General features: G+C 38.5%; 2 protein-coding genes across 2 annotated transcripts in view; one reads left to right on the forward strand and one right to left on the reverse strand.

The window, feature by feature from the left end:
* LOC149303090 (microtubule-associated protein 1B-like) overlaps positions 1-673 on the forward strand; it is a 28,138-nt gene extending 27,465 nt beyond the window's left edge. The window contains exons 6-7 of the mRNA XM_089481833.1: positions 4-242; positions 518-673. Coding sequence (XP_089337959.1) covers positions 4-242; positions 518-673 — 395 coding nt within the window. The remainder of the gene's footprint in view (positions 1-3; positions 243-517) is intronic.
* A 6,454-nt stretch (positions 674-7,127) lies between these two features.
* LOC149303091 (small ribosomal subunit protein mS27-like) overlaps positions 7,128-19,633 on the reverse strand; it is a 29,416-nt gene continuing 16,910 nt past the window's right edge. Inside the window, exons 5-10 of the mRNA XM_089481834.1 lie at positions 19,007-19,085; positions 16,971-17,086; positions 15,914-16,016; positions 13,613-13,755; positions 9,381-9,530; positions 7,128-7,391 (exon numbers count right to left, since the gene is read on the reverse strand). Of these exons, the coding sequence (XP_089337960.1) occupies positions 7,128-7,391; positions 9,381-9,530; positions 13,613-13,755; positions 15,914-16,016; positions 16,971-17,086; positions 19,007-19,085 (855 nt within the window). The remainder of the gene's footprint in view (positions 7,392-9,380; positions 9,531-13,612; positions 13,756-15,913; positions 16,017-16,970; positions 17,087-19,006; positions 19,086-19,633) is intronic.

Below are 19,633 nucleotides of genomic sequence, written 5' to 3' on the forward strand. Positions count from 1 at the left end.
CAGGAAGTGGAACCAACAAGACGTCAAAGGCAGCTGCTGTACCTCCTGGGCCACCGGTGTATTTGGATTTAGTATATATACCAAACCACAGCAGCAGCAAAAACGTAGACGTGGAGTTTTTTAAACGGGTCCGATCCTCATATTATGTGGTGAGTGGAAATGATGCTGCAGCTGGAGAACCAAGCAGGGTGGTCCTGGACTCACTTCTAGAAGGCAAAGCTCAATGGGGAAGCAATATGCAGGTAAGATATCACCTTTGTGCCAAGGAAATATATGATTGCTAGGGATCCATTTCACTAGTGTAATGCTTTAGTCAACCATGGTGATCCAGAAGATGATAAGTGGTGGATGTCTGATCATTAAATGATATTTCAAGAAGATTCTATGGATTATAGTAGTTCCCTCTTGAGAACTGCTTTGTAACTGGTGGTTGGTGTGTCATGGATGGATGGATAGATAGATTCATGAATCTAAAAATGCAGTCTGCTTAAACCTTCCTGCTATTGTTTTATTGTAGGTTACCTTAATCCCAACCCATGATTCAGAAGTCATGCGGGAATGGTACCAGGAGACCCATGAGAAACAGCAGGACCTCAATATCATGGTGCTGGCTAGCAGCAGCACAGTTGTTATGCAAGATGAATCTTTCCCTGCATGCAAGATTGAGCTGTGAAGAGACCGCCATGTACCCCCATCCCTTAAACACAACCAATTTTCAGAATTGTCACATAGAGATTACAAATGTCTTATTTAATTGCTGAACTATTTATTGCCCAGTGCTACCCTGTGTCATGCCGACACCAATGTTAATTCTTTAATCTCCACTCATCTCTGCGACAAAATACAATGATCCAGTTACACACCATTGCAAGTCTACCTACACAGGTTTAATATACAGGTTTGTACGACATGCGCTTCAACACCTTTATTTATCTTAGCCCAGGATGGAAACATTTCTGTTAATTGAAAGACAATGCGAGAGGGAATAGGAGAGAAGAAGAACCAGTAATATGGAGTTTTGTTTTATTACTGTTCTAGTAATACTATGTTCTATATATATGGCGCGTTACTATGTTATAATTTGCAGGTTCACTTTAGAGGCCTTCATGCCATTCACAGGTGGGGAGTTGAAAGCAGATGGTCTGCTTGCAGACTCTGGAAGGGTTTAAACCCAGACTTGGCTATTTCATATTTCAGCTGGACGATCATCAGGGAGGAGAAACAGTCCCAAGATATCGACTGCAATTATGCGTGCGGTGGTACAATGTCGCTTTATGAGGACTTTAACTATTTCAGTGCTTGACTCCTCACCTTAGAGGGAACGCTAGAAAGTTGTGCATCTTGAGTTTGTGTCATGCATCTTCCTATGATGACAATAAACAGTATGCATTAAAATTGCTACTGTCCACATGAATGGGAATAACTTTTGCACCTTTTAGGCCAACATTTAAAAATAAATCAGTCACTTCTATATGACATATGTGTTGATATTATACCCATTTGGGGGTTAAAAAGTTAACCCTCTGAGTGTCTGGTTATTTGCAGAGTCACAGGTAAGCCTGTCTGTACTCAATGTTGAGGGTAAGAAAAGAGAGAAACATTCTGTCTATGGCAAGGGGCTATGTCTCTCCCAAGATAATGGGGCTATAACTCTGCAACCACCAGAGAGTCAAAACATGGCCACCCTTGACATAATCCCACTAAATTCATGCAATCAGCTCTTAATGATCCAATCAAACCTTATATGTTGCACATTCTAGTTTGTAGTGAGTACGCAGGAGCAGAATACCAAAGCATTCGGAGTACATTCGCATGACAATTTGCCTTAGAACGTGACTTGAATGTACAAACTCAATTAATGCACTTATTTTTTAATGTAAGACAGCAAGCATTCAAACCAACTATGGTATGCAAGACGGTACTTTCCAAAATGTGCACATGCATGTGAGATTAAAACCGTTACGGGCCCGCCGTGATTTGGGTGATGTGAGTTTATCCGTTTATCCCCATTGAGAGCTGGGTATGGGTGATTTTATTTTTTGAGTAGAATGAACAACTAAACTGTATTGTAATGATTTATGTTGGTCTTTTTGTTAATTGTTGGTTTCCAGACATCAAGAACAAATTTATATAACCTTATCGCAGTGTGTGAATTACTACACATAAGGCATTTGGTTTCTAAGTGCATATATCCATTCTGAATATGTTTTTCCCCATTATTTCACACAAGCATATATTTGGGTGTTTTTATTTCTCCAAGAAAATCTAAAGAAAAATTAAAAAGATTGAATATATGCACCAAATAATAATTGTATGCGTAGTAGCTGGATTGTGCAGTCTTGGTTGTGAAACACAATACTATTAACAGTGTTGTAAATGCTATGGTGTGAAATGAAGGAACAGAATGTTGTGAATTTGCAATTCCACTTCATGAATATACGTAGCTTTTTATTTGTTGTATTTATTTCACGCTATATAGGTCAAAATGATTTCCTTTGCACTCTCGGTGTCAATGAAGTTTGGTACTATTATGGACAAGTTTGGTCCTTTAATGCTGTGAATTTGGAGACTCACTTGTTAATATTTTAATATGTATGTGCAAACTCTTTTTTTTTATGTAAACAACTTTATTTATTACTTTGTTTTATGTAAGTACACCTAGTGGTTTTTTCCATCGTGTTTTTACTTTTTTGTTTGATATCTAATCCCACCATTGTACTGTGTTTTAATATATGAGATAAACACAAAAAAATCAGACCAACATATTTTTATTTTTTTATGTTTCACGTTTCCCATCAAACTAGTTGATTTTTTTTCCATTATGGAAAGCACACAGAACACCTTGATTGTACGCTGATGTAATGGTTTATACAATGAACTAGGAACATTGATGGCAGATAAGGACCCATTTAGTTCACTTATTTTTTATTTGTTTTTTTATATGTATTCATATGAAGTACTTAAGCCCAGCCCTGGCCATTTCTAGGTTTTATTGTTCAATGTAGGCCTGGACTGGCGATCTAGACTGTCTGACAGCACCAAACATTCACCCAATCTGCTGCTCCAGCGTGAGCATAAAACCATAGCGTGCGGCCGCGCATATCCAGCTGTCGGCCGTGCTACGTCCTCAGTCCGGCCCTAGTCCAATGAGACTTAATAAAACGCGCCAGAATGTATTTCTCTCTAACATGACAATGTACATATAAACCTAACGCAAAACAATCACAAATATTAAATATGCATGCCTTATGCAAGTCGCTAAACACTACTCATGGAATTTATGTATGTGGGTGTATGTGCGATAGGAGTTTCAGGTCCCACCAGCTAAACTTGAATGCAATTAACAATATGTCTGGTTAATACAGGGTGTCTGATAATATTGTTCAATAAATGTTTTCCCGAAGAGTCCTGGGAGACCAAAAGGAGGGTTCATTTGTCTTAAATACGAAAGGTGTTCGTAGGTGTTTGATATTCCAATTAATTTTATCTTTAATATACAAAAACTCCTAATCAGAAATTCTCAAATGTTACAAAAAATCTCAACATCTTTTGTTACTGTTCTCTGAAGATACTAAGACTATCGGCTGGAACCTGGGTATACAATATTAGCTATTGTTTCTAAGGCCACCGAATGAATTGTACGGCATGGAGGAATACTTTCTGGCTCATTCTAGGCCAATGTATGTACTGTGTATATCATTCTGTTGATGTCAATGATAGTTGATTATTGTGTTACTTGAAGCGCTATGTAACCACTTTACAGACACCTGATTGCTCAGTGTTTAAAAATGTGTCCCAATCTCCATCATGCTAATAATTCTGCTAGCTGGTCAGTGATGTCATCAACCTGACTCTATATGTAAATGTACGTGTGATAATTGGTTAATGATGTCACATTCACATAAAATTTATTTTGAAACCAATTACTTGATTTATACAATTTTCACAACAAGTCGTACGAATACCCCATACACTTGTCTTAACCCTATAGATGACAGATTTCACTTTACATCTCGCTGGCTTTATAATTTGTTTCTGGACAGCTTTGTTCATTAACCGCTTTGGGATGAAGTTTAAGCAAAAACACAATCACTTCCTACATACTTTGTTATCTATGCTAATACATGTTGACCAATAAAATCTCCTGTACCTAGCCTTTATTAATAAGGAGTTTACTGATGGCACCAAGTTCCATGGGTTCTTGGTTTTGACACCTTTGGTTGAAGGTTGAGATGAATTTGATGCTACTTATGTCGGGAAATGTTCTGAACAAAAAAAAAGGATCACGTCGTATAAAATGGACAGATATCACTCATTTCCATAATTTTCCCCAAGCAACCAAATACACGAGAACGTATGTACTCATTCCACAAACTGTAGTAAACTTACTAATGGCCTTTGTGGACCTTAACCTGAATCAGACTTTAGACCTATGGAAACCAGAATGCTCATACAAAGGAATAAAGCTTTTCTGCACTAATATAGCTCCTGGCTTAAATGCGAAAGAGCTGCAAGTAAGATTCACCCAAGACTGGGCTGTATAACATAGAAACCAACTGCATCAATGAACTAAGCTTATACACGAATGCATGCAGCCATCGGCCTTCCAGTCGCTGGAGAGAAAACAGTCTTGTGGCTGAGAAGCTCCTCACTCTCGTTCCTAATGGTGTTTGTGTCAGTCTGCAGCTGTGTATGGTATTGTCTTATAATCCCGCATCATCGCTATTCTATCAATTCATATCTAATGTAGAACATTAGTTTACAGTGAAGTAATATGTAGTGCTTTTATGATATTTGTGTGCAATACCCCCACTTCCACTGAGGATAATTGATGTAAAGGAAACAATCTCAATTCCACAATAAAATACAAATGTAGTAATACGTTTTTGTCATGTTATTTCTTTTCCTTATTATTCTGCATTTATAGAATGCTGTTTCTTAGTAGGCAGGGCTGGTGCAAGGGTTTTTGCCACCCTAGGCAAAACATAATTTTGCCGCCCCCATGGCTACACCCACAAGCCCCTCCCCTTTCACCACACCCACTTTTACACCACCTCTTTTAATGCTTGTTACCTCGGCCCTCCTAACAGGCTGACTCGCTCCCACTCCTCCCCATAGTGACCGCGGCCGCCGGTTCGCGGCTGCAGGCGCCCCCTCCAATTAGGTTCCCTAGGTGGGCACCTACTTTGCCTATAGATGGCGTCAGCCCTGTTAGTAGGTATAGGCATCCTCAGGTTTTAAAATTAATTAAGTGCAAACAGTAAACTCGGTTGTAGCATCGTATCTAGGGTTTTTCACAAGGCCACCCATGATCCTATCCAGCTACCCTATCAAGAGATAAACATCTGTACATATAGACTGTGAGTTAGTCGAGGAACTCACAAAATAGAAACGTGGTGAATTACATTATAAATTTAAAAGTAACATATTATAGGAGGCTTTTAATTGTGTTTATCACAATCATGTCCAAGAAGGAACTGTTCCAATATTCAGAAGATGGTTCAACCTGCCCTGCATCTTCTCTCTCAATACTCATGTCCAGAATGCCTGTTGATACAATCTTCAGTTATTCACACCATGATTTATTCAGGAAGTATTGTAGTATCTTCCTGACTACACTATACATTGTGAAGGTACCCGGTGAGCTTCTGCTGCAGGAGGAGTTCGGCTGGCTCTGTATTATGCATACACAGGAAAAATGGCCAAAAACCAGTTTTGTAACTAGGATGAGAAAATCTATCTATCTATCTATCTATCTATATTTTAAAAATTGCAGGTTCATTAATCAAATTTTTTTTTCAGGTGAGAAATTTGCTTTAGGACAATAATAAATAATGGTAATAATAGCAATATTAGTAAGAATAATATATGGCATTGACTACAAGCTGATTAAATTAGTATAAGAACAAACATCTTAATGTCCTGGCAAATCCCCCCCACACACTTTCACAAAGGAACACCATGTTTAAAGTGACCTTTCAGCTATAACATGCATTAAAGGGCCTCTGAGTGTCTCTTTAAGACAGGATCTATAACCCATAATGCCATTAAAACAAATAGGCATTTACAGGGGTTTTCTTGAATTATTAACAGAGGTGTCACACAGGTGCCTTTGTAAGGACAAGACATCAGTTCCTTGGCATAAAAATCTGAAACCTTTATACAATTCACTTTATGAGATCACTCACTTTTTTCTGTTTACCCCAGAAACCTGCAAAAAGCCCAGATATGACAGGATGAACATACGTGATGGGAATCTGAGGGGCATTCCTACCTGGACATATATCTAAATACGTATAGCTTTTATCGTATGGTAGTTAGAATCACTAATGATTAGTGGACACAGGAACAAAGGTTGGAATACAGCACTCGGTTGTAAGATGTGCACGAGCCAGGGTACCACCAAGCCCTCCAATATACCAAAATAAAAAAGCAGCGGCTCAGCACTCAAGGCTTGAAAAAGAACTGTGTGTCGAAACGTTGTCCGTGTGAAATAAACTCACCTTACTATTTGAGGTTTGAGCCTATGTTTTTTTTTATTTTGATATTATTGCAGACATAGTGGAAATTTCCACTATTACGTAGCCTTGTTTTTCAACCAGGAGTGTAACTAGCAGACAAGGCTGAAGATTATTTAAAATAATTTCAACAACAGCTTTTCATAATTATACTACGTTTTATTACAAATTCAGAAATAAAACACGCTGTTCTAATCGCACCATATTGATATTTTTTTCAGTAAGGCTTTTTTTTTTTTAATCTCAAAGATTTGCCATTTTCTGAGAAATATTTCACAGCAGTAGGGTAGAGGTTGATGTTTTTATTGCTGTAGGGGGGGGGGAATAACAAAAAAAATACAGCTTACATAAATAATTAGATATTAAAGAGCCAGTTGTTACAAAGCAAATAACAAAATAAGGAGTAAGTGTAAGTAAAAGAAATGCATGAGAACCTCCAGAAACATTTTCTGTTGCTTTTTACCCAAACTCGATTCATTCTATTTACAATTATCATTGCGCTGTAGGGATGGAATGATCACCGGTTTCAGAAGGCAAGGCAATGATGTTGGCAATAAGTGGGAGATTTAATTATTTTTCTCTATATCTTAATGGGTAAACCCGGAGTAATCAGACAGTAGCAGCATGCTGATGCTGTTCAGCTGCTTTGGCCGCTTGCCTGGCCTCAAACTCCTGTCTAGCCTTTTCTTTCATTTCCTTTTCTCTTGCGTTGAGTTCAGCTCTCTCCTGCTCCCAGTCTTTGAGAAGCCTCTCGTACTTTTCAATATCTGCCTTTTCACACTCTGGCAGCTTCTCTTGGACAAGTTGGGTGGTCAGACACAGCAGGCTGTCAGCTTCGATTCTGCCAAGAGACTCCAGCTTTGCATTCAGCTCCTGATGGGGAGATACAGATAATGAGAATAATTTAAAATGATTAACTGGGATGTAACTACTGGCGCCCCAGGATACGAAGATAAACGAACATGCGGCTTGTCAGTTAGACCCAGTCTGTCGATAGACGCCATTAAGAAGAACAGTGAGTATGTGTACGGAGTTAAGACATAGACATAACTCATGGTTTAATTATATATATATATATATATATATATATATATATATATATATTGCACACAAAAGATAACTAGTAAAAGACCAGGGTGCAATTTTCTATCATGGTCCAGCTAAAGTGTTTGGTTCTTCATGATCCTTCTATATAATATTTGTTTTGATTTAAATCTAAAAGGATCATCCTCCACTTCATCAAGTTACAAAGATGTTGCTGTTAAATTGTCAATAGGTATAGCCTAGACCTATGCCACCTTTCTTCAGGCGTAATCATACCACCCTTTTCCAGTTAAAGGGAAATTTAAATTTCAGCTTAACTTAACATTTTTACCATCGGTATGAAAGTATGAAGAACTCTTCTATATGAACCAGTTTAAAATCAAAATACATCCGTGATGAGTGTTAAGATATGCCACACACATAAAGCATACATCAGGACAAATCCTCTGTAGTATCGAATGGCAAATTTTCTATAAACTTCCCTTAATAACACTACCATTTCCATTCGCTAAAAGATTCCCTTCCATCAATTATACTAATGGTGATGGCAGAAAATTGTCTGCTTTCATTATTTTGGACATGGTGAGGAGGCACCAAGTTGCCAGGAGTTTGTCAATCACGTTTCCTTTCTTGTTGTCTCATCGAGTGCTCCCCGTAGAGTCAGTAATAACAGCTGGCTGTGGTAGTCGGCAAAGATGGGACTCACCCTTCATACACAGTTTTTAAAATAGCATTACAAATTATTCAAAGCCTGGCCCATTAAACAGCATCCCAATGCAAATCCGGCTAATACTTAAGACTTTAAGTTGACATACACTGTGAAAGATAAGTAACCTTCAGGTATTATTTTCTGAGGGGCTGTCATTAAAGTTTTATCGCCATAAAAAGCATCACAGCGGCAGGTGAACTAATGAAAGGCTTTTCTCACTTACTGACCTGCATTTGGCCGATTTTGGAGGGGCTTTTAGCATAATTGCATTTATTAAAATGACTTATGGTATGTTTCATAGCCTATAGGCATAGGGGAGGTGTTTGTGGTGCATTATACATCAAAGTCTAATCTTTTGGTATAGTTGGGTTGGGAAAACATATCTGCAATTGCACTGGTTTTATTCCAACAGCCTCCTCCTCATGACTTCCCGAGTGCCAAAGGATCACCCGTCGCTTGTTGGCACCGCACAGCCATACACAGCATCAGCCTTAGTGCTCGCTTATACTTGGATTTTTAAATAATGTCTTAATTGAATTCAAACATAAAATTTGCAATAAGTGTCCCGATTACGCACCAAATACTTTTAAATGTAATTGTTTAAGCCGAGCGGTATTGTTACTGCAGAGGTAATTTACAGGTTTGACCTTTTACAAACTCCCATGTAGCATATGAGACCACGAGTCAATCGACAAACATATGGAAAGACATTCAAGTGACTTACTTACAAGTCAGGGGTGACATTAAAACTTGTTTTTGCTTGTTATGGTGTTTGATCTACTACGCAAAATCTCCGGTGTGGTTTAAACTGGTTCTTGCATTACATTGAAATGCTTTTCAAGGTCGGTTAATGTATGTGGAATGACATGCTCATTTAGCTAATAGGTTTTTGAATCTGAAAATGGAGGGGGGGGGGGGGGCGAATCCCACTTGTCAAAATGTAGATTTCTCCAGAGCCATTTCTTATTGGAAGTCAATTTACATGTAATTCTAATGTGTTTTGCAGAACGCAGAGGTGGTGAAGTCTGAAATGTCATGAAGACTGAAAACCATACATTTGCATGTTAAATACTGTAATACGAAAATATGAAACCGGGAAGCAACATCACCTGAAATCTTTTAAGATATTCAGGGAGCAAATCTCCCTCCGTCGTCTCTGAATCTTCTGTCTTCATTTCTGAAGCATCAGCGTTTTCAGGCGCAGTTTTTTCTAACTGTTGAGAAACTGCCGAATCCAAAGCAGTTTTTAACATATCAATCTGCAGAAATGAAGCATAATAAATAAAACATTCATGATTAAAGAGAAAACATTAGGTGGGGGAGTTGGTGATGTGATTGCTCTGATTCTAGTTATATATTTCTTATCTGGCACAAAGGAGAGATGTTTGCTCTCTTGGCAGCTAAATGACTATAAGTGATGAGTTCTGCAATAACCAGAAACAGCAACTATTTTTGGAGAAAGGTTAATGTTTGGTCTTCTTGCACCTGGGTAAAAAAGACCTGAAATGCTGCAGCAAAACAAAAGTAAAGAGAATGGGGTAGGGAGGTGGTTCGGACGAGTGATGGATACGACAAGTGGGGAGTGATGTGCCAGTACAGGACAAAATGGGGGAAAAGGCTGATAAATAACTATAAAAATACTACTTGGGACAAAGTACCATTAGTTAAGCTCAGTTCCTTGCCTTATATAAAAAGGACACAGTTCTGCTTATACCAGGCGTTTTTACAATCTGTTTTATCTGCTAGAAGACTATACCTTTATCAAGTACACTTTCTTTCATTACATCTAAGCCTTTGACCCGCCGCCGACGTCCCACTTTGAGAAATACCCCGTACCTACGCTTTACCACCTTTACTTTTTTATATTGTTCTGTCACATTCCCCTCCATTGTCTCAACTCCAAACCATACATGTTAAGATCTTTTAATCTGTCTGGATAATAATTACTTTGTGAATATGTATTATGTTTGTAACCTTGTTTTGGACTCTTTTAACATCTATAACCTTCTTGCAATGGGGTCTCCAGTACATCTTCTCCTCTATATGTTTCTAGAAATTATTTGAATGAACCTTAGGGGTTAACAGTAAATAGCATAGTTCTCTACAGCAATGTATACTGGTAATCGTGTCCAATACAGTGATGTAACGCAATTACTTAACAGAAGAACGGAAAAAAAGGATAGAGACTGATCAATATAACTAATGCAAAAACGCAATACACTCTGCCTCGGATGCCGTTACATTTACAAAGGACGATAGTCTAGAATAAAAGGGACTCTTGGTTTCCGATTGCGGGAGAAGTTAAAGCTGCTTACGTATGTCTGTTGTTGGGCTAAACAGACAACCTAAAATACTTAGATTTTCAGCACTTTGCTCACAGTCATTAAAAAAAAAAAAAAAAAAAAAGATTTTAATTGGAAAACTCCTGTCAAGCCCCAACAGCTTTTTGGCTATAAATCTGAAAAGTGCCAGGGTAGGTTTGCTGCGTCCTGGCACACCAACGCCCGTCACTTGTGCATTATAGAAGCAATCTGACAGGATCGAAAAGCTGCTTGATCCACAAGCCTTGCCAGTCCCTCTGCCCACATCACTTGGATTTCCTGAAGAAACACCATCCTGCGAGCTCTAGCTCCAGCTACTCAATCTCCACGACAAATCCAACCATATGCTTTCACAGAGTCACTCCGAGAAAACACATTGGCCCCCACATAACGAACAGACAAAAGAAAAAAAATGATATCTAATATATATATACCCTATTTAAATTTAGACTATTATATATATATATATACCCTAATTATATATTATACCCTATTTAAATTTAGACTGTTTATTTCATCATTGGTTCTACTTGGTTCTAGCTACAAGAACATAACGTGTGAGATCTGAGATTCAACAATACAAGAGAACATCTTTGCCTTATAACACACATTATGAAACAGCTACATTTAGCCCGTGTGGCATGCTTACCCTGCGTGAGGGTATCCTCAATGCAAATACTGTCCTATTAAGTAAGCTTTCAAAAAATGGCACAACTACATACTAACTGCAGCTCCATCAAGCTATCAGGGGCCAGAAGAGCAAAGTGTGAGTGTATATACAGCATGAGATATATATATACACACATACACACACGCCCCTTTATTAGGTGCACCTTGCTAGTACTGGGTTGGACGCAGTATTGGTACTAAGGGGCCCAAACTGTGCAAAGAAAATGTCCCCCAAACCATTACATCACCACCACCAGCCTGAACCGTTGATACAAGGCAGAATAGATCCATGCTTTCAAGTTGTTTACTCCAAAGTCTGGCCCTGCCATCTGAATATCACAGCTGGAATCACGACTCATCAGACCAGCCAACGTTCTTCCAGTCTTCCATTGTCCAATTTTGGTGAGCCTGTGCCAATTGCAGCCTCAGTTTCCTGTTCTTAGCTGACAGGAGCGGCACCCGGTGTCTTCTGCTGCTTTAGCTCATCTGCTTCAAGGTTCGACGAGATGGTATTCTGCATACCTTGGTTGTAACGAGTGGTTATTTGAGTAACTGTTGCCCGTTGTCATCTCGACCCAGTCTGCCCATTCTCCTCTCACATCAACAAGGTATTTTCGGGCCACGCAACTGCCGCTCACTGGATATTTTCTTTTTTTCGGACCAATCTCTGTAAACCCTAGAGATGGTTGTGCTGAAAATCCCAGTAGATCAGCAGTTTCTGAAATACTCAGACCAGCCCAACAACCATACCACATTCAAAGTCACTTAAATCCCCATTGCTTATTAACACGCCATTTGTGTTGACAAGCAATTGAATAGGTGTACCTAATAAAGGAGAGAGAGGGAGTGAGAGAGTGTGTGTGTCCTGCTAAAAGTCATTAAAGACTTAAACGTTGACCCTAATGGAACATCATTGCATTATTTAAAAAGAAGACCAGAGTGCTTGCAGGGAACAGATCTATGAAGTTATTGAGAACTGATAATGCATATAATAAATAAATGCAAAAATAGCATACCAAGTGTGGTGCCCAGCTCAGCAGTTCTCCATAATGTTAATGGGGCATTCAGCAGTGGTGGTGGTGCAGGGAATCTGATCACCCTATGGGGCAATTGGCACCTTCTTATGCAGCAGAAGGGCTGGATCTGCTACCCTAATCAGGATAGTAGCTACAGATATAGATCTACATAAGTATACAAGGCACTGAAATTTCAAGCAAAGTTCCCATTCCTCCCCAGGTATAACTCTACAGGAAGAAAATATGATACCATATCCTAATAAAACAGAGCCTTAGCGTACCTGAGGCATACTGTTAGAATCTTGCCAAATTCTAGTGATGTCTTTAGAACTAAAAGCCTTATTCTGTAGTGATTACCCTTCTATTATTTTCAATTTTGAATAGAACACAATCCTTTGTGATAAAGGTCCAATATGTTTTTACCTTGGGGGGCCTGATCACCCCCTGGCCCTGCTCTGGTTTTGCAGCAGGTAGACTGCAGCCCCCTGGACCGGTCGCTTCAGGCCTAATCAGCACAGGCCAGGATAAGTCACTGCTAAGGGTAGTCAAACAATTCTCCAGTTCTTTTATTGTAGGGACTGCAAAGACTAGGGAAGTCTGTATTAAATCTAGTAATCTAGTATTAACCATCACATGATAGACTTGTTTCTTGCAATGTTATCCGTTTCTTCAGCACTCAGGGAGACAACCGGTACAGTTCACATAAACGTAATACACGTAGCATAGCGAGTATGTCTGACTTAAGATTGAATTTCCAGAGGGACCGATTAGTGATAGGAAAGCTGAACCCGAAAATGCTTGAAAGCAGTTTCTGCTAAGAGAACATCTCTTTCTTGGCATAGATTAATACTGCACTGCTGCCATAGTCTCTTCCCGCGCATGACTAATCACAGCATTTGTGAGTCAGTCGAACTGGTATGGGGTGGCCTGGCAAAGTTATATATGCGGATCTTGACCAATATGTTCCTTTTCACTATTACGAACACGAAAATTGCTTGCAAATACAATGTTTCTATACAATGCCATTGTAAATCAAAAAGAAAAACCAACAGAACAAAAAAAGAGACAAAAACAGAGTTTGATGAAGGAGAAGACCCATTTGGACCAAATTTTTTCTGCTATACAAACTGAAATATCAATATAATCTTACATAGTGAGTTCCTGCAAAGTTACTTTATACTTGTCAACAAAGAGAAAAAGCTAAACCCTTTGTCCATTTCCATAATGCCTCATGATATTAAACCCCCCTCATATCACTATTTATTCTAATGACATTGGTGTTTGGATTTCAAATATCAATTACTATACAGTAATAAAAAATACATTGAGACTTACTGAGCTTTTGCTTATCTTGATGTCTCCAGGTCGTTGTAAAACTTTTTCTATCGTGTCCAGAGCTCTTCTAAAATATCCAGGGGTCCACATCAGTGGCATTTGATTGTAAACGGCTCTTATGCCATAGGACAGTTCCACTTTACCTGCACCAATCGTAACAAAATAATTATAGTTGTCTATTTCAATGGCATGTTGACTCCAGTGGCCAAAGTAGGGGCCGCTATTTGTATATGACAAAACAGGGCAGTTCCCATGTCCAGGAAGGCCCATTGCTCGAACCTTTCCTTCCCGACACCATGGTAGCATTACCAGAGTGACCCCACAGTAGAAGTGCAAGAGAGGGGAAGGTAGAGACAGCTGTGACAGTGGGAGAGAGAGAGAGATGCAAGAGATCTGGGGAGAGCTGTGAGAGGTGGAGAAGAATGCCAGTGGGGGGGGGCTACAAAAATCAAGATGCCCTTGGACCCACAACCCACTAGCGACAGGCCTGGGAAGAAGGATGAGGTAAGTGTGTATCTCTAAGTATGTAGAAAGAATGGCCTCTGCACATAGGTGTTGAGCATCAATGTTTCGTAGGTCTCAACAGAACACGCAAAAGCCTGTCTCAGGGCTGCTGGACTGTAAAGAAGAATAAAGACGACAGAAAAAAATAAGGGGGATTAAAGAAAAGTGAGTGTGAAGGGAAAGAGGAAAAGAAGGAGAAAAACAGAAGAAAGAAGGAAATGGAGCAGAAAGTTGGAGAAAGAAAGGATGATGAAGAGACACAGAAGAAAGAGGACATTTTAACGACTGGCACAAACATTTATCAGAGGAAGGCATAGTTTCAAGTTACAATAAAAAGAGTTGAAAAAAAGAATTTTTCATGAAAATGTGATTTTCAGAAATTAGAAACAAAAACATGCAATATAATTATTTTTGAAGAAAAAAAATAAATAAATGCTTGAATTAGGAAAGTTAGGTTTGCTGCTGTATAAACACACATTTGTTGGGGATAATCTTGTCTTTGTAAGCAAAATGATGACTGTCTGGAAAAAGTCTCCTTCATGTGTCCCACTTAACAATATTTTCTCAGGCTATGGAACCTCATTGTTTATAAAAATAGACATGGCTGGTCCAGCGACAAAATGCTTATTTCCAAAATCCAAATTAGTGGCCGAGAGCAAAGATCGGTCACAGACAGCTCAGCCACACTTCTATATTTAGCGGTCCGTGGCAGACTATGCCCACAGGCTTCTCCTGGCCTCTACTGAAGAGGTCTGTTCAATCAGGCTGCGGAGTGCGAATTATTGCAGGCAGTATGACACGGCAGTACACAGCAGAGAGCTCGACAACTGTCAATGCAATATAATGTGAATGCATCAAAATCCTTTTTTAAGCAAGGATCAATGCTTTCCAGCAATTTGCGGTGACACAGCAGATCCAGAACAAACAAAAAGTTTCACAATGGCTTTTAGAGTTTTCATTTTATTCTTTCAAACATGTTCATATTTACCCACACTAGCTGCTTTTTCATACTCCTGCAACCGAACTAAATCATGATCCCCCAACCCACGATCTTTCTTGTTGCAGGTGCAGGTTTTGTAAATCACAGCTATAGGGCTCTACTAGCGCCTGACTTTAAAGAAAGAAATGCACACAAAAATGCTCCTTTGATCTACTGCGGGGTATCCTGCATCATATTGCTAGAACAATCATAATCTAAAACTAGTGTCAGAGGTTAAGATGTAATGTAAGGAAGTTTTACTTTACCAACGACCGGTAGATAAGTCAAACAGGCTGCTAGCAGACGTAGCAGAGGCTAACACAGCGAGGGGATTTAAACATGCATGGGATAAGCATAAAGCTACCCCGAATCCAAGACAAAACCCAAGGACTGATTAAGGTCTGAGTCTTTACATCAGTTAAACTGGGCAGACTAGATGGGCCAGTTCTTATCTGCCATCAAATTCGGTGTTTCTCTACTTTAGAACACAACTGAACATGGATAGTGGAGTTAAGAACCCTGATGTGAGATGACTGCTTATACAAAATGGGAAGCCAACATTTTTCCAATGATCTAAAATAACAGTACAAATTTTTATTTTTTTTTAAATGTATAAAAATAGAATCTTCAAATATACAGAATTCCTTTCAGTGTAATAGAGAATGGACTGCCAAAACATTGTAGATGCAAGTGGTCTGTATCCGAGATATTTTGCTGCTCTCATTAGAAAAAAAGGAAATTAAACTGTAAGTGATCATAAAGATATTTCCAATAAATCAACTGCCATATAACACGGACACAAGGACTGTGACACTTACCAAGTAGCGCATAGCCATAGAGCTGCGAGCTGTAACCCACTGTATTTTCCTGACACATGCCGGCTAGCAGGAGCGAAGCACCAAGATTTTTCTCTTCATTCCACTGAGTAAATATCCAAGAAGAAAAAAAACATATATAAAGAACAGCATTTCATTTTTTTTCTCCAGCTACTAATCAACAAATATTTTTTCTCTAAAGATGATCATTAGAATGTGAATTAATATTGGATTTTAGTTTTTTCATGGCTACACATTGCACAAGGCAATGGAGTTATACATAAATATGGCATTTAAGCAGAGGCAGATGTTGTGGGGGGCTGCTCATTAGAAATTATATTGTGTAATGTGAATTTTGTTGCACCCTTAACAATCGAACAACTGACGTTCTGTAGCAGGTCAATCCCAGAAAATATTATTTCTCATTTTGCCTTATGTTTGTCAACCAGAAAGCAAAAGCCTTTTAGACAGCCCTTCATCTATCAAAGAAATTAGATTCCCATGATCAAGGTGAACTGTGAATGGGGCTATGCCAAATTGCTGAGGATACCAGCGACCTCCAAGCTTCATTAATATCTGGCTGGCGTAATTGTGAAGGTAATTTAACATCTACATTTCAGAGAGTATAGAGTCTGTTCAGCTGTTCCAAGGTCTGGCAGCCTCAATATTCAGTTTCAGGGATGAGCCCATTGCTTTAAAAAGCCAGATGACATTAAGCTGTTTATCACAGTACGGAGGAAAGGAAACAGCTACTCACATCGCAGGGTTTCCGAACCGTTTCCTTATACAAGTACCTAGTTTGTGTTTCTTAGTTTATATATTCCACACAATAATACTTGAACTAATAGCTTAAAGTGTGTCCATAACAAGGGTTTAGAAACCCCTGCCATCTGTTTCAAAACAGACGCGGAGAAAAAAAAACAAACAAGAAACAAGGCTTTTCTAGCCATTTGTACAATGTGCTAGTTTTTATTTATTTATTGACCGCTGATGGAATATTCCTGAAGATGGCATAAACCCATTAGCATCGCTTTTTTGCAGAACATTCTAATTTTCTTACCTTGAGGTCTGGTTGTCCTGAAAGGTATTTATGTAAGGCATAGAGAGAGAGAAGCTGCGTAGAAATTTCATCAAAACTCTCTTGCAGCATTATCTCGGTCACAACAGAAACAGCATCTGGAAAAGAAAGATTTTCTTCATACACGTTCTGTAGAAAGTGGGAACCAAAGCTGACATTTTACAAGCACAAAAATGGCATAACATTTTAAAAGAATACCAAATCTAGGTGGACGGTAAGAGCAGGGGGTATAAAAAAGGAAAACAGTCGATATTACAAGAATGAGTAACAGTAATGGCTTTTATTCATTCTGTACAATTTTTTTTCCAATGCTTTTGGAAGGCCTCCGATGGATTGCTTCAGTCTTTTAAGGCAAGTTAGCGTCCATAGATTCAAACTATTGTCATTCATTTTGTCACTTCCCAAATGGAAAGCTTAAACTCTTCGCCATTCTTTAATAGATCTACCAAAGGGGGCGTTTGTATAGTAGATGTGGGCTATGACTTGGTTGTGAGACTTTAATGCTTAAGCAGCTTCAAATTGATTTTTTGTAACATTGCATGGAGGCTTTAATGCATCTCTCTGTGAGGGACAAATTGGAAGCAATTCCACCAAGACTTGTAGAAGGAACTCTTCTTAGTATTGCATATCCAGTTTGCGTAAGGGACACTGGGAAAGATTCAGCCGTGTTTCGGGGACTGCCAAGCATTAAAGTGACAATTGCACGTTGACACATCTACCCTCATTCTATAGCAATAAGATGTGTTCTTTTCAAGTTTTCCTGACCCCTACATTTGCAGTAAAAATTAGCTGGGGGTTCAGCTAGAACACATTCTGGGAATGGAGAAAAACCAAGAGATTATATAGCCTATAAAAACATTTATTCCAAAATTATAAATAACGCAGTCATTTTATGGGATTTAATTCTGGAAACTGCAGCATCAAGAGGGAGGTAAATCAGATGAGTTGACACCAGGATATTTTCAGCCAAGAAAACCTCATACATCTTTTCTTACAGTCTAAAATGAAATGTCAATCACGTGTTTAAAGCTGAGAAATGCTGCTCATTCACATATGCAGCAGTCAGTGCTCATGCGGCTGTGTCTGAGCACATGAACTAGGAGCATGCTTTTGTAGCTACATCCAGCAATGTGAAGCAACCTAAATGAAGGGATCCTTCACCTAGAAGCCACTTGGAGCGCGGGTTTTTTCCTCTTTTTGAAGAATAGGAAATTACATCAATGTGGGATGTCTTCTGGAACAGCAGGGTTGAACTTGTATCTTCTTTTTTATAAAATCTAAATTACTATGATCACTTGAAAAACCTCTGTGCCGCTGGGACCTTAACAACCATGAGTCGTTAATATGCCATGAGTTATTTATAGAAATGTACGTAAATGTTTAAGTAAGCTGAATTATACCTATATGCAGCACTGCAAATCAGACACATATGTAAAAAATAGAATAATCATAATAGAATAAAATAGGACATTATTTTAATATGTATATTTAGTGTAGAATAAAAAGTTAAATGAGAACAAAATGTATACCAAATCAAAAAACGCATGAATATTAATTAGAATGTTTGACTAATAATTAAGGATGGACAATGGTCATTTACTGGTAATAAAATAAAGCAAAGACCCTCTCAACCACCTTATCAGTGTGTTAGAGGAAAGAACATATTTGTAAAAAAAAAAAAAAAAACTCTCCAGAAATACAAAGCTTTCTTAAAAAAAACCTGAATATGTTTTGTTTGGTATGTGTTATATACACACACATTTATGCACTTTACAGTACCATTACATTTACTTACAGGTGAGAAGACATTGTCCGTTTAAAAAAGGGGTATCTTGAATTATAATTTGAAAGACACAAAAACATAAAAAGTAATACTGTAATTGCTCTAAAAGTATTCAAAATTCTTCTGCTGAAAGGGTTTTCGATCTCTAATATCTTTATAGAATATTATTCCACACTGCATCATAAAAATGTACAATCTTAATAAATGACATTTTGACTGGAAATGTATACGGTACCTTCATAATTCTCATTCTTGAGGAATGTATCCAGTAATAAGTTGAATGTGAAGCAATCAGGGAAAATGCCATACTGAACCTGTGTGTACATAACACGAGGTGTCATAGGATATCTAGGAACAATGTTGCGAGCTTACCTGGTAACTTGTTGGGTTTGCCCTTAAAGTCTCCATGAGTCTCCTGGCACTCCGGGTTTGTATTTTCATTGTTTGGGCAGATTAGAGGCATTTGGTCAGAGTCTCTTTCTGCCACTTCCCACACCTTTAAAGCCTATCTGAGGCTAGCCCACCCCTGATCACTGCCACGTCTTTATGAGAGGGGGCACACTGGGAAGCCAAACCGAGGAAGTTTCCAAGCAGAATTACAAATCATATCTTAAAAACATTTGAAGACTCCTTCCATTAACTGTAGATGATATAATCTCAATTTCCACAACACTGCTTTTCCATAAAAGCACAGACAGCAGATTAGCATTGAAATGACATTATCCTATGCTCAACAATTCGTCTCATGTTAGACCCACAATCATTACGGAGTAGGAAAAAGCGCTAAATTATCATTGTTATTCAGAAATGTTCTACTTAACCCTAATAAATCTAATTTATTAAACAAACCATTACCTTTAAA

Source organism: Sceloporus occidentalis, unplaced genomic scaffold, assembly GCF_023333645.1.
Source record: "Sceloporus occidentalis isolate IW3139 unplaced genomic scaffold, rSceOcc1.0.p SCAF_16, whole genome shotgun sequence".
In the NCBI taxonomy this organism is placed as follows: Eukaryota; Metazoa; Chordata; class Lepidosauria; order Squamata; family Phrynosomatidae; genus Sceloporus; species Sceloporus occidentalis.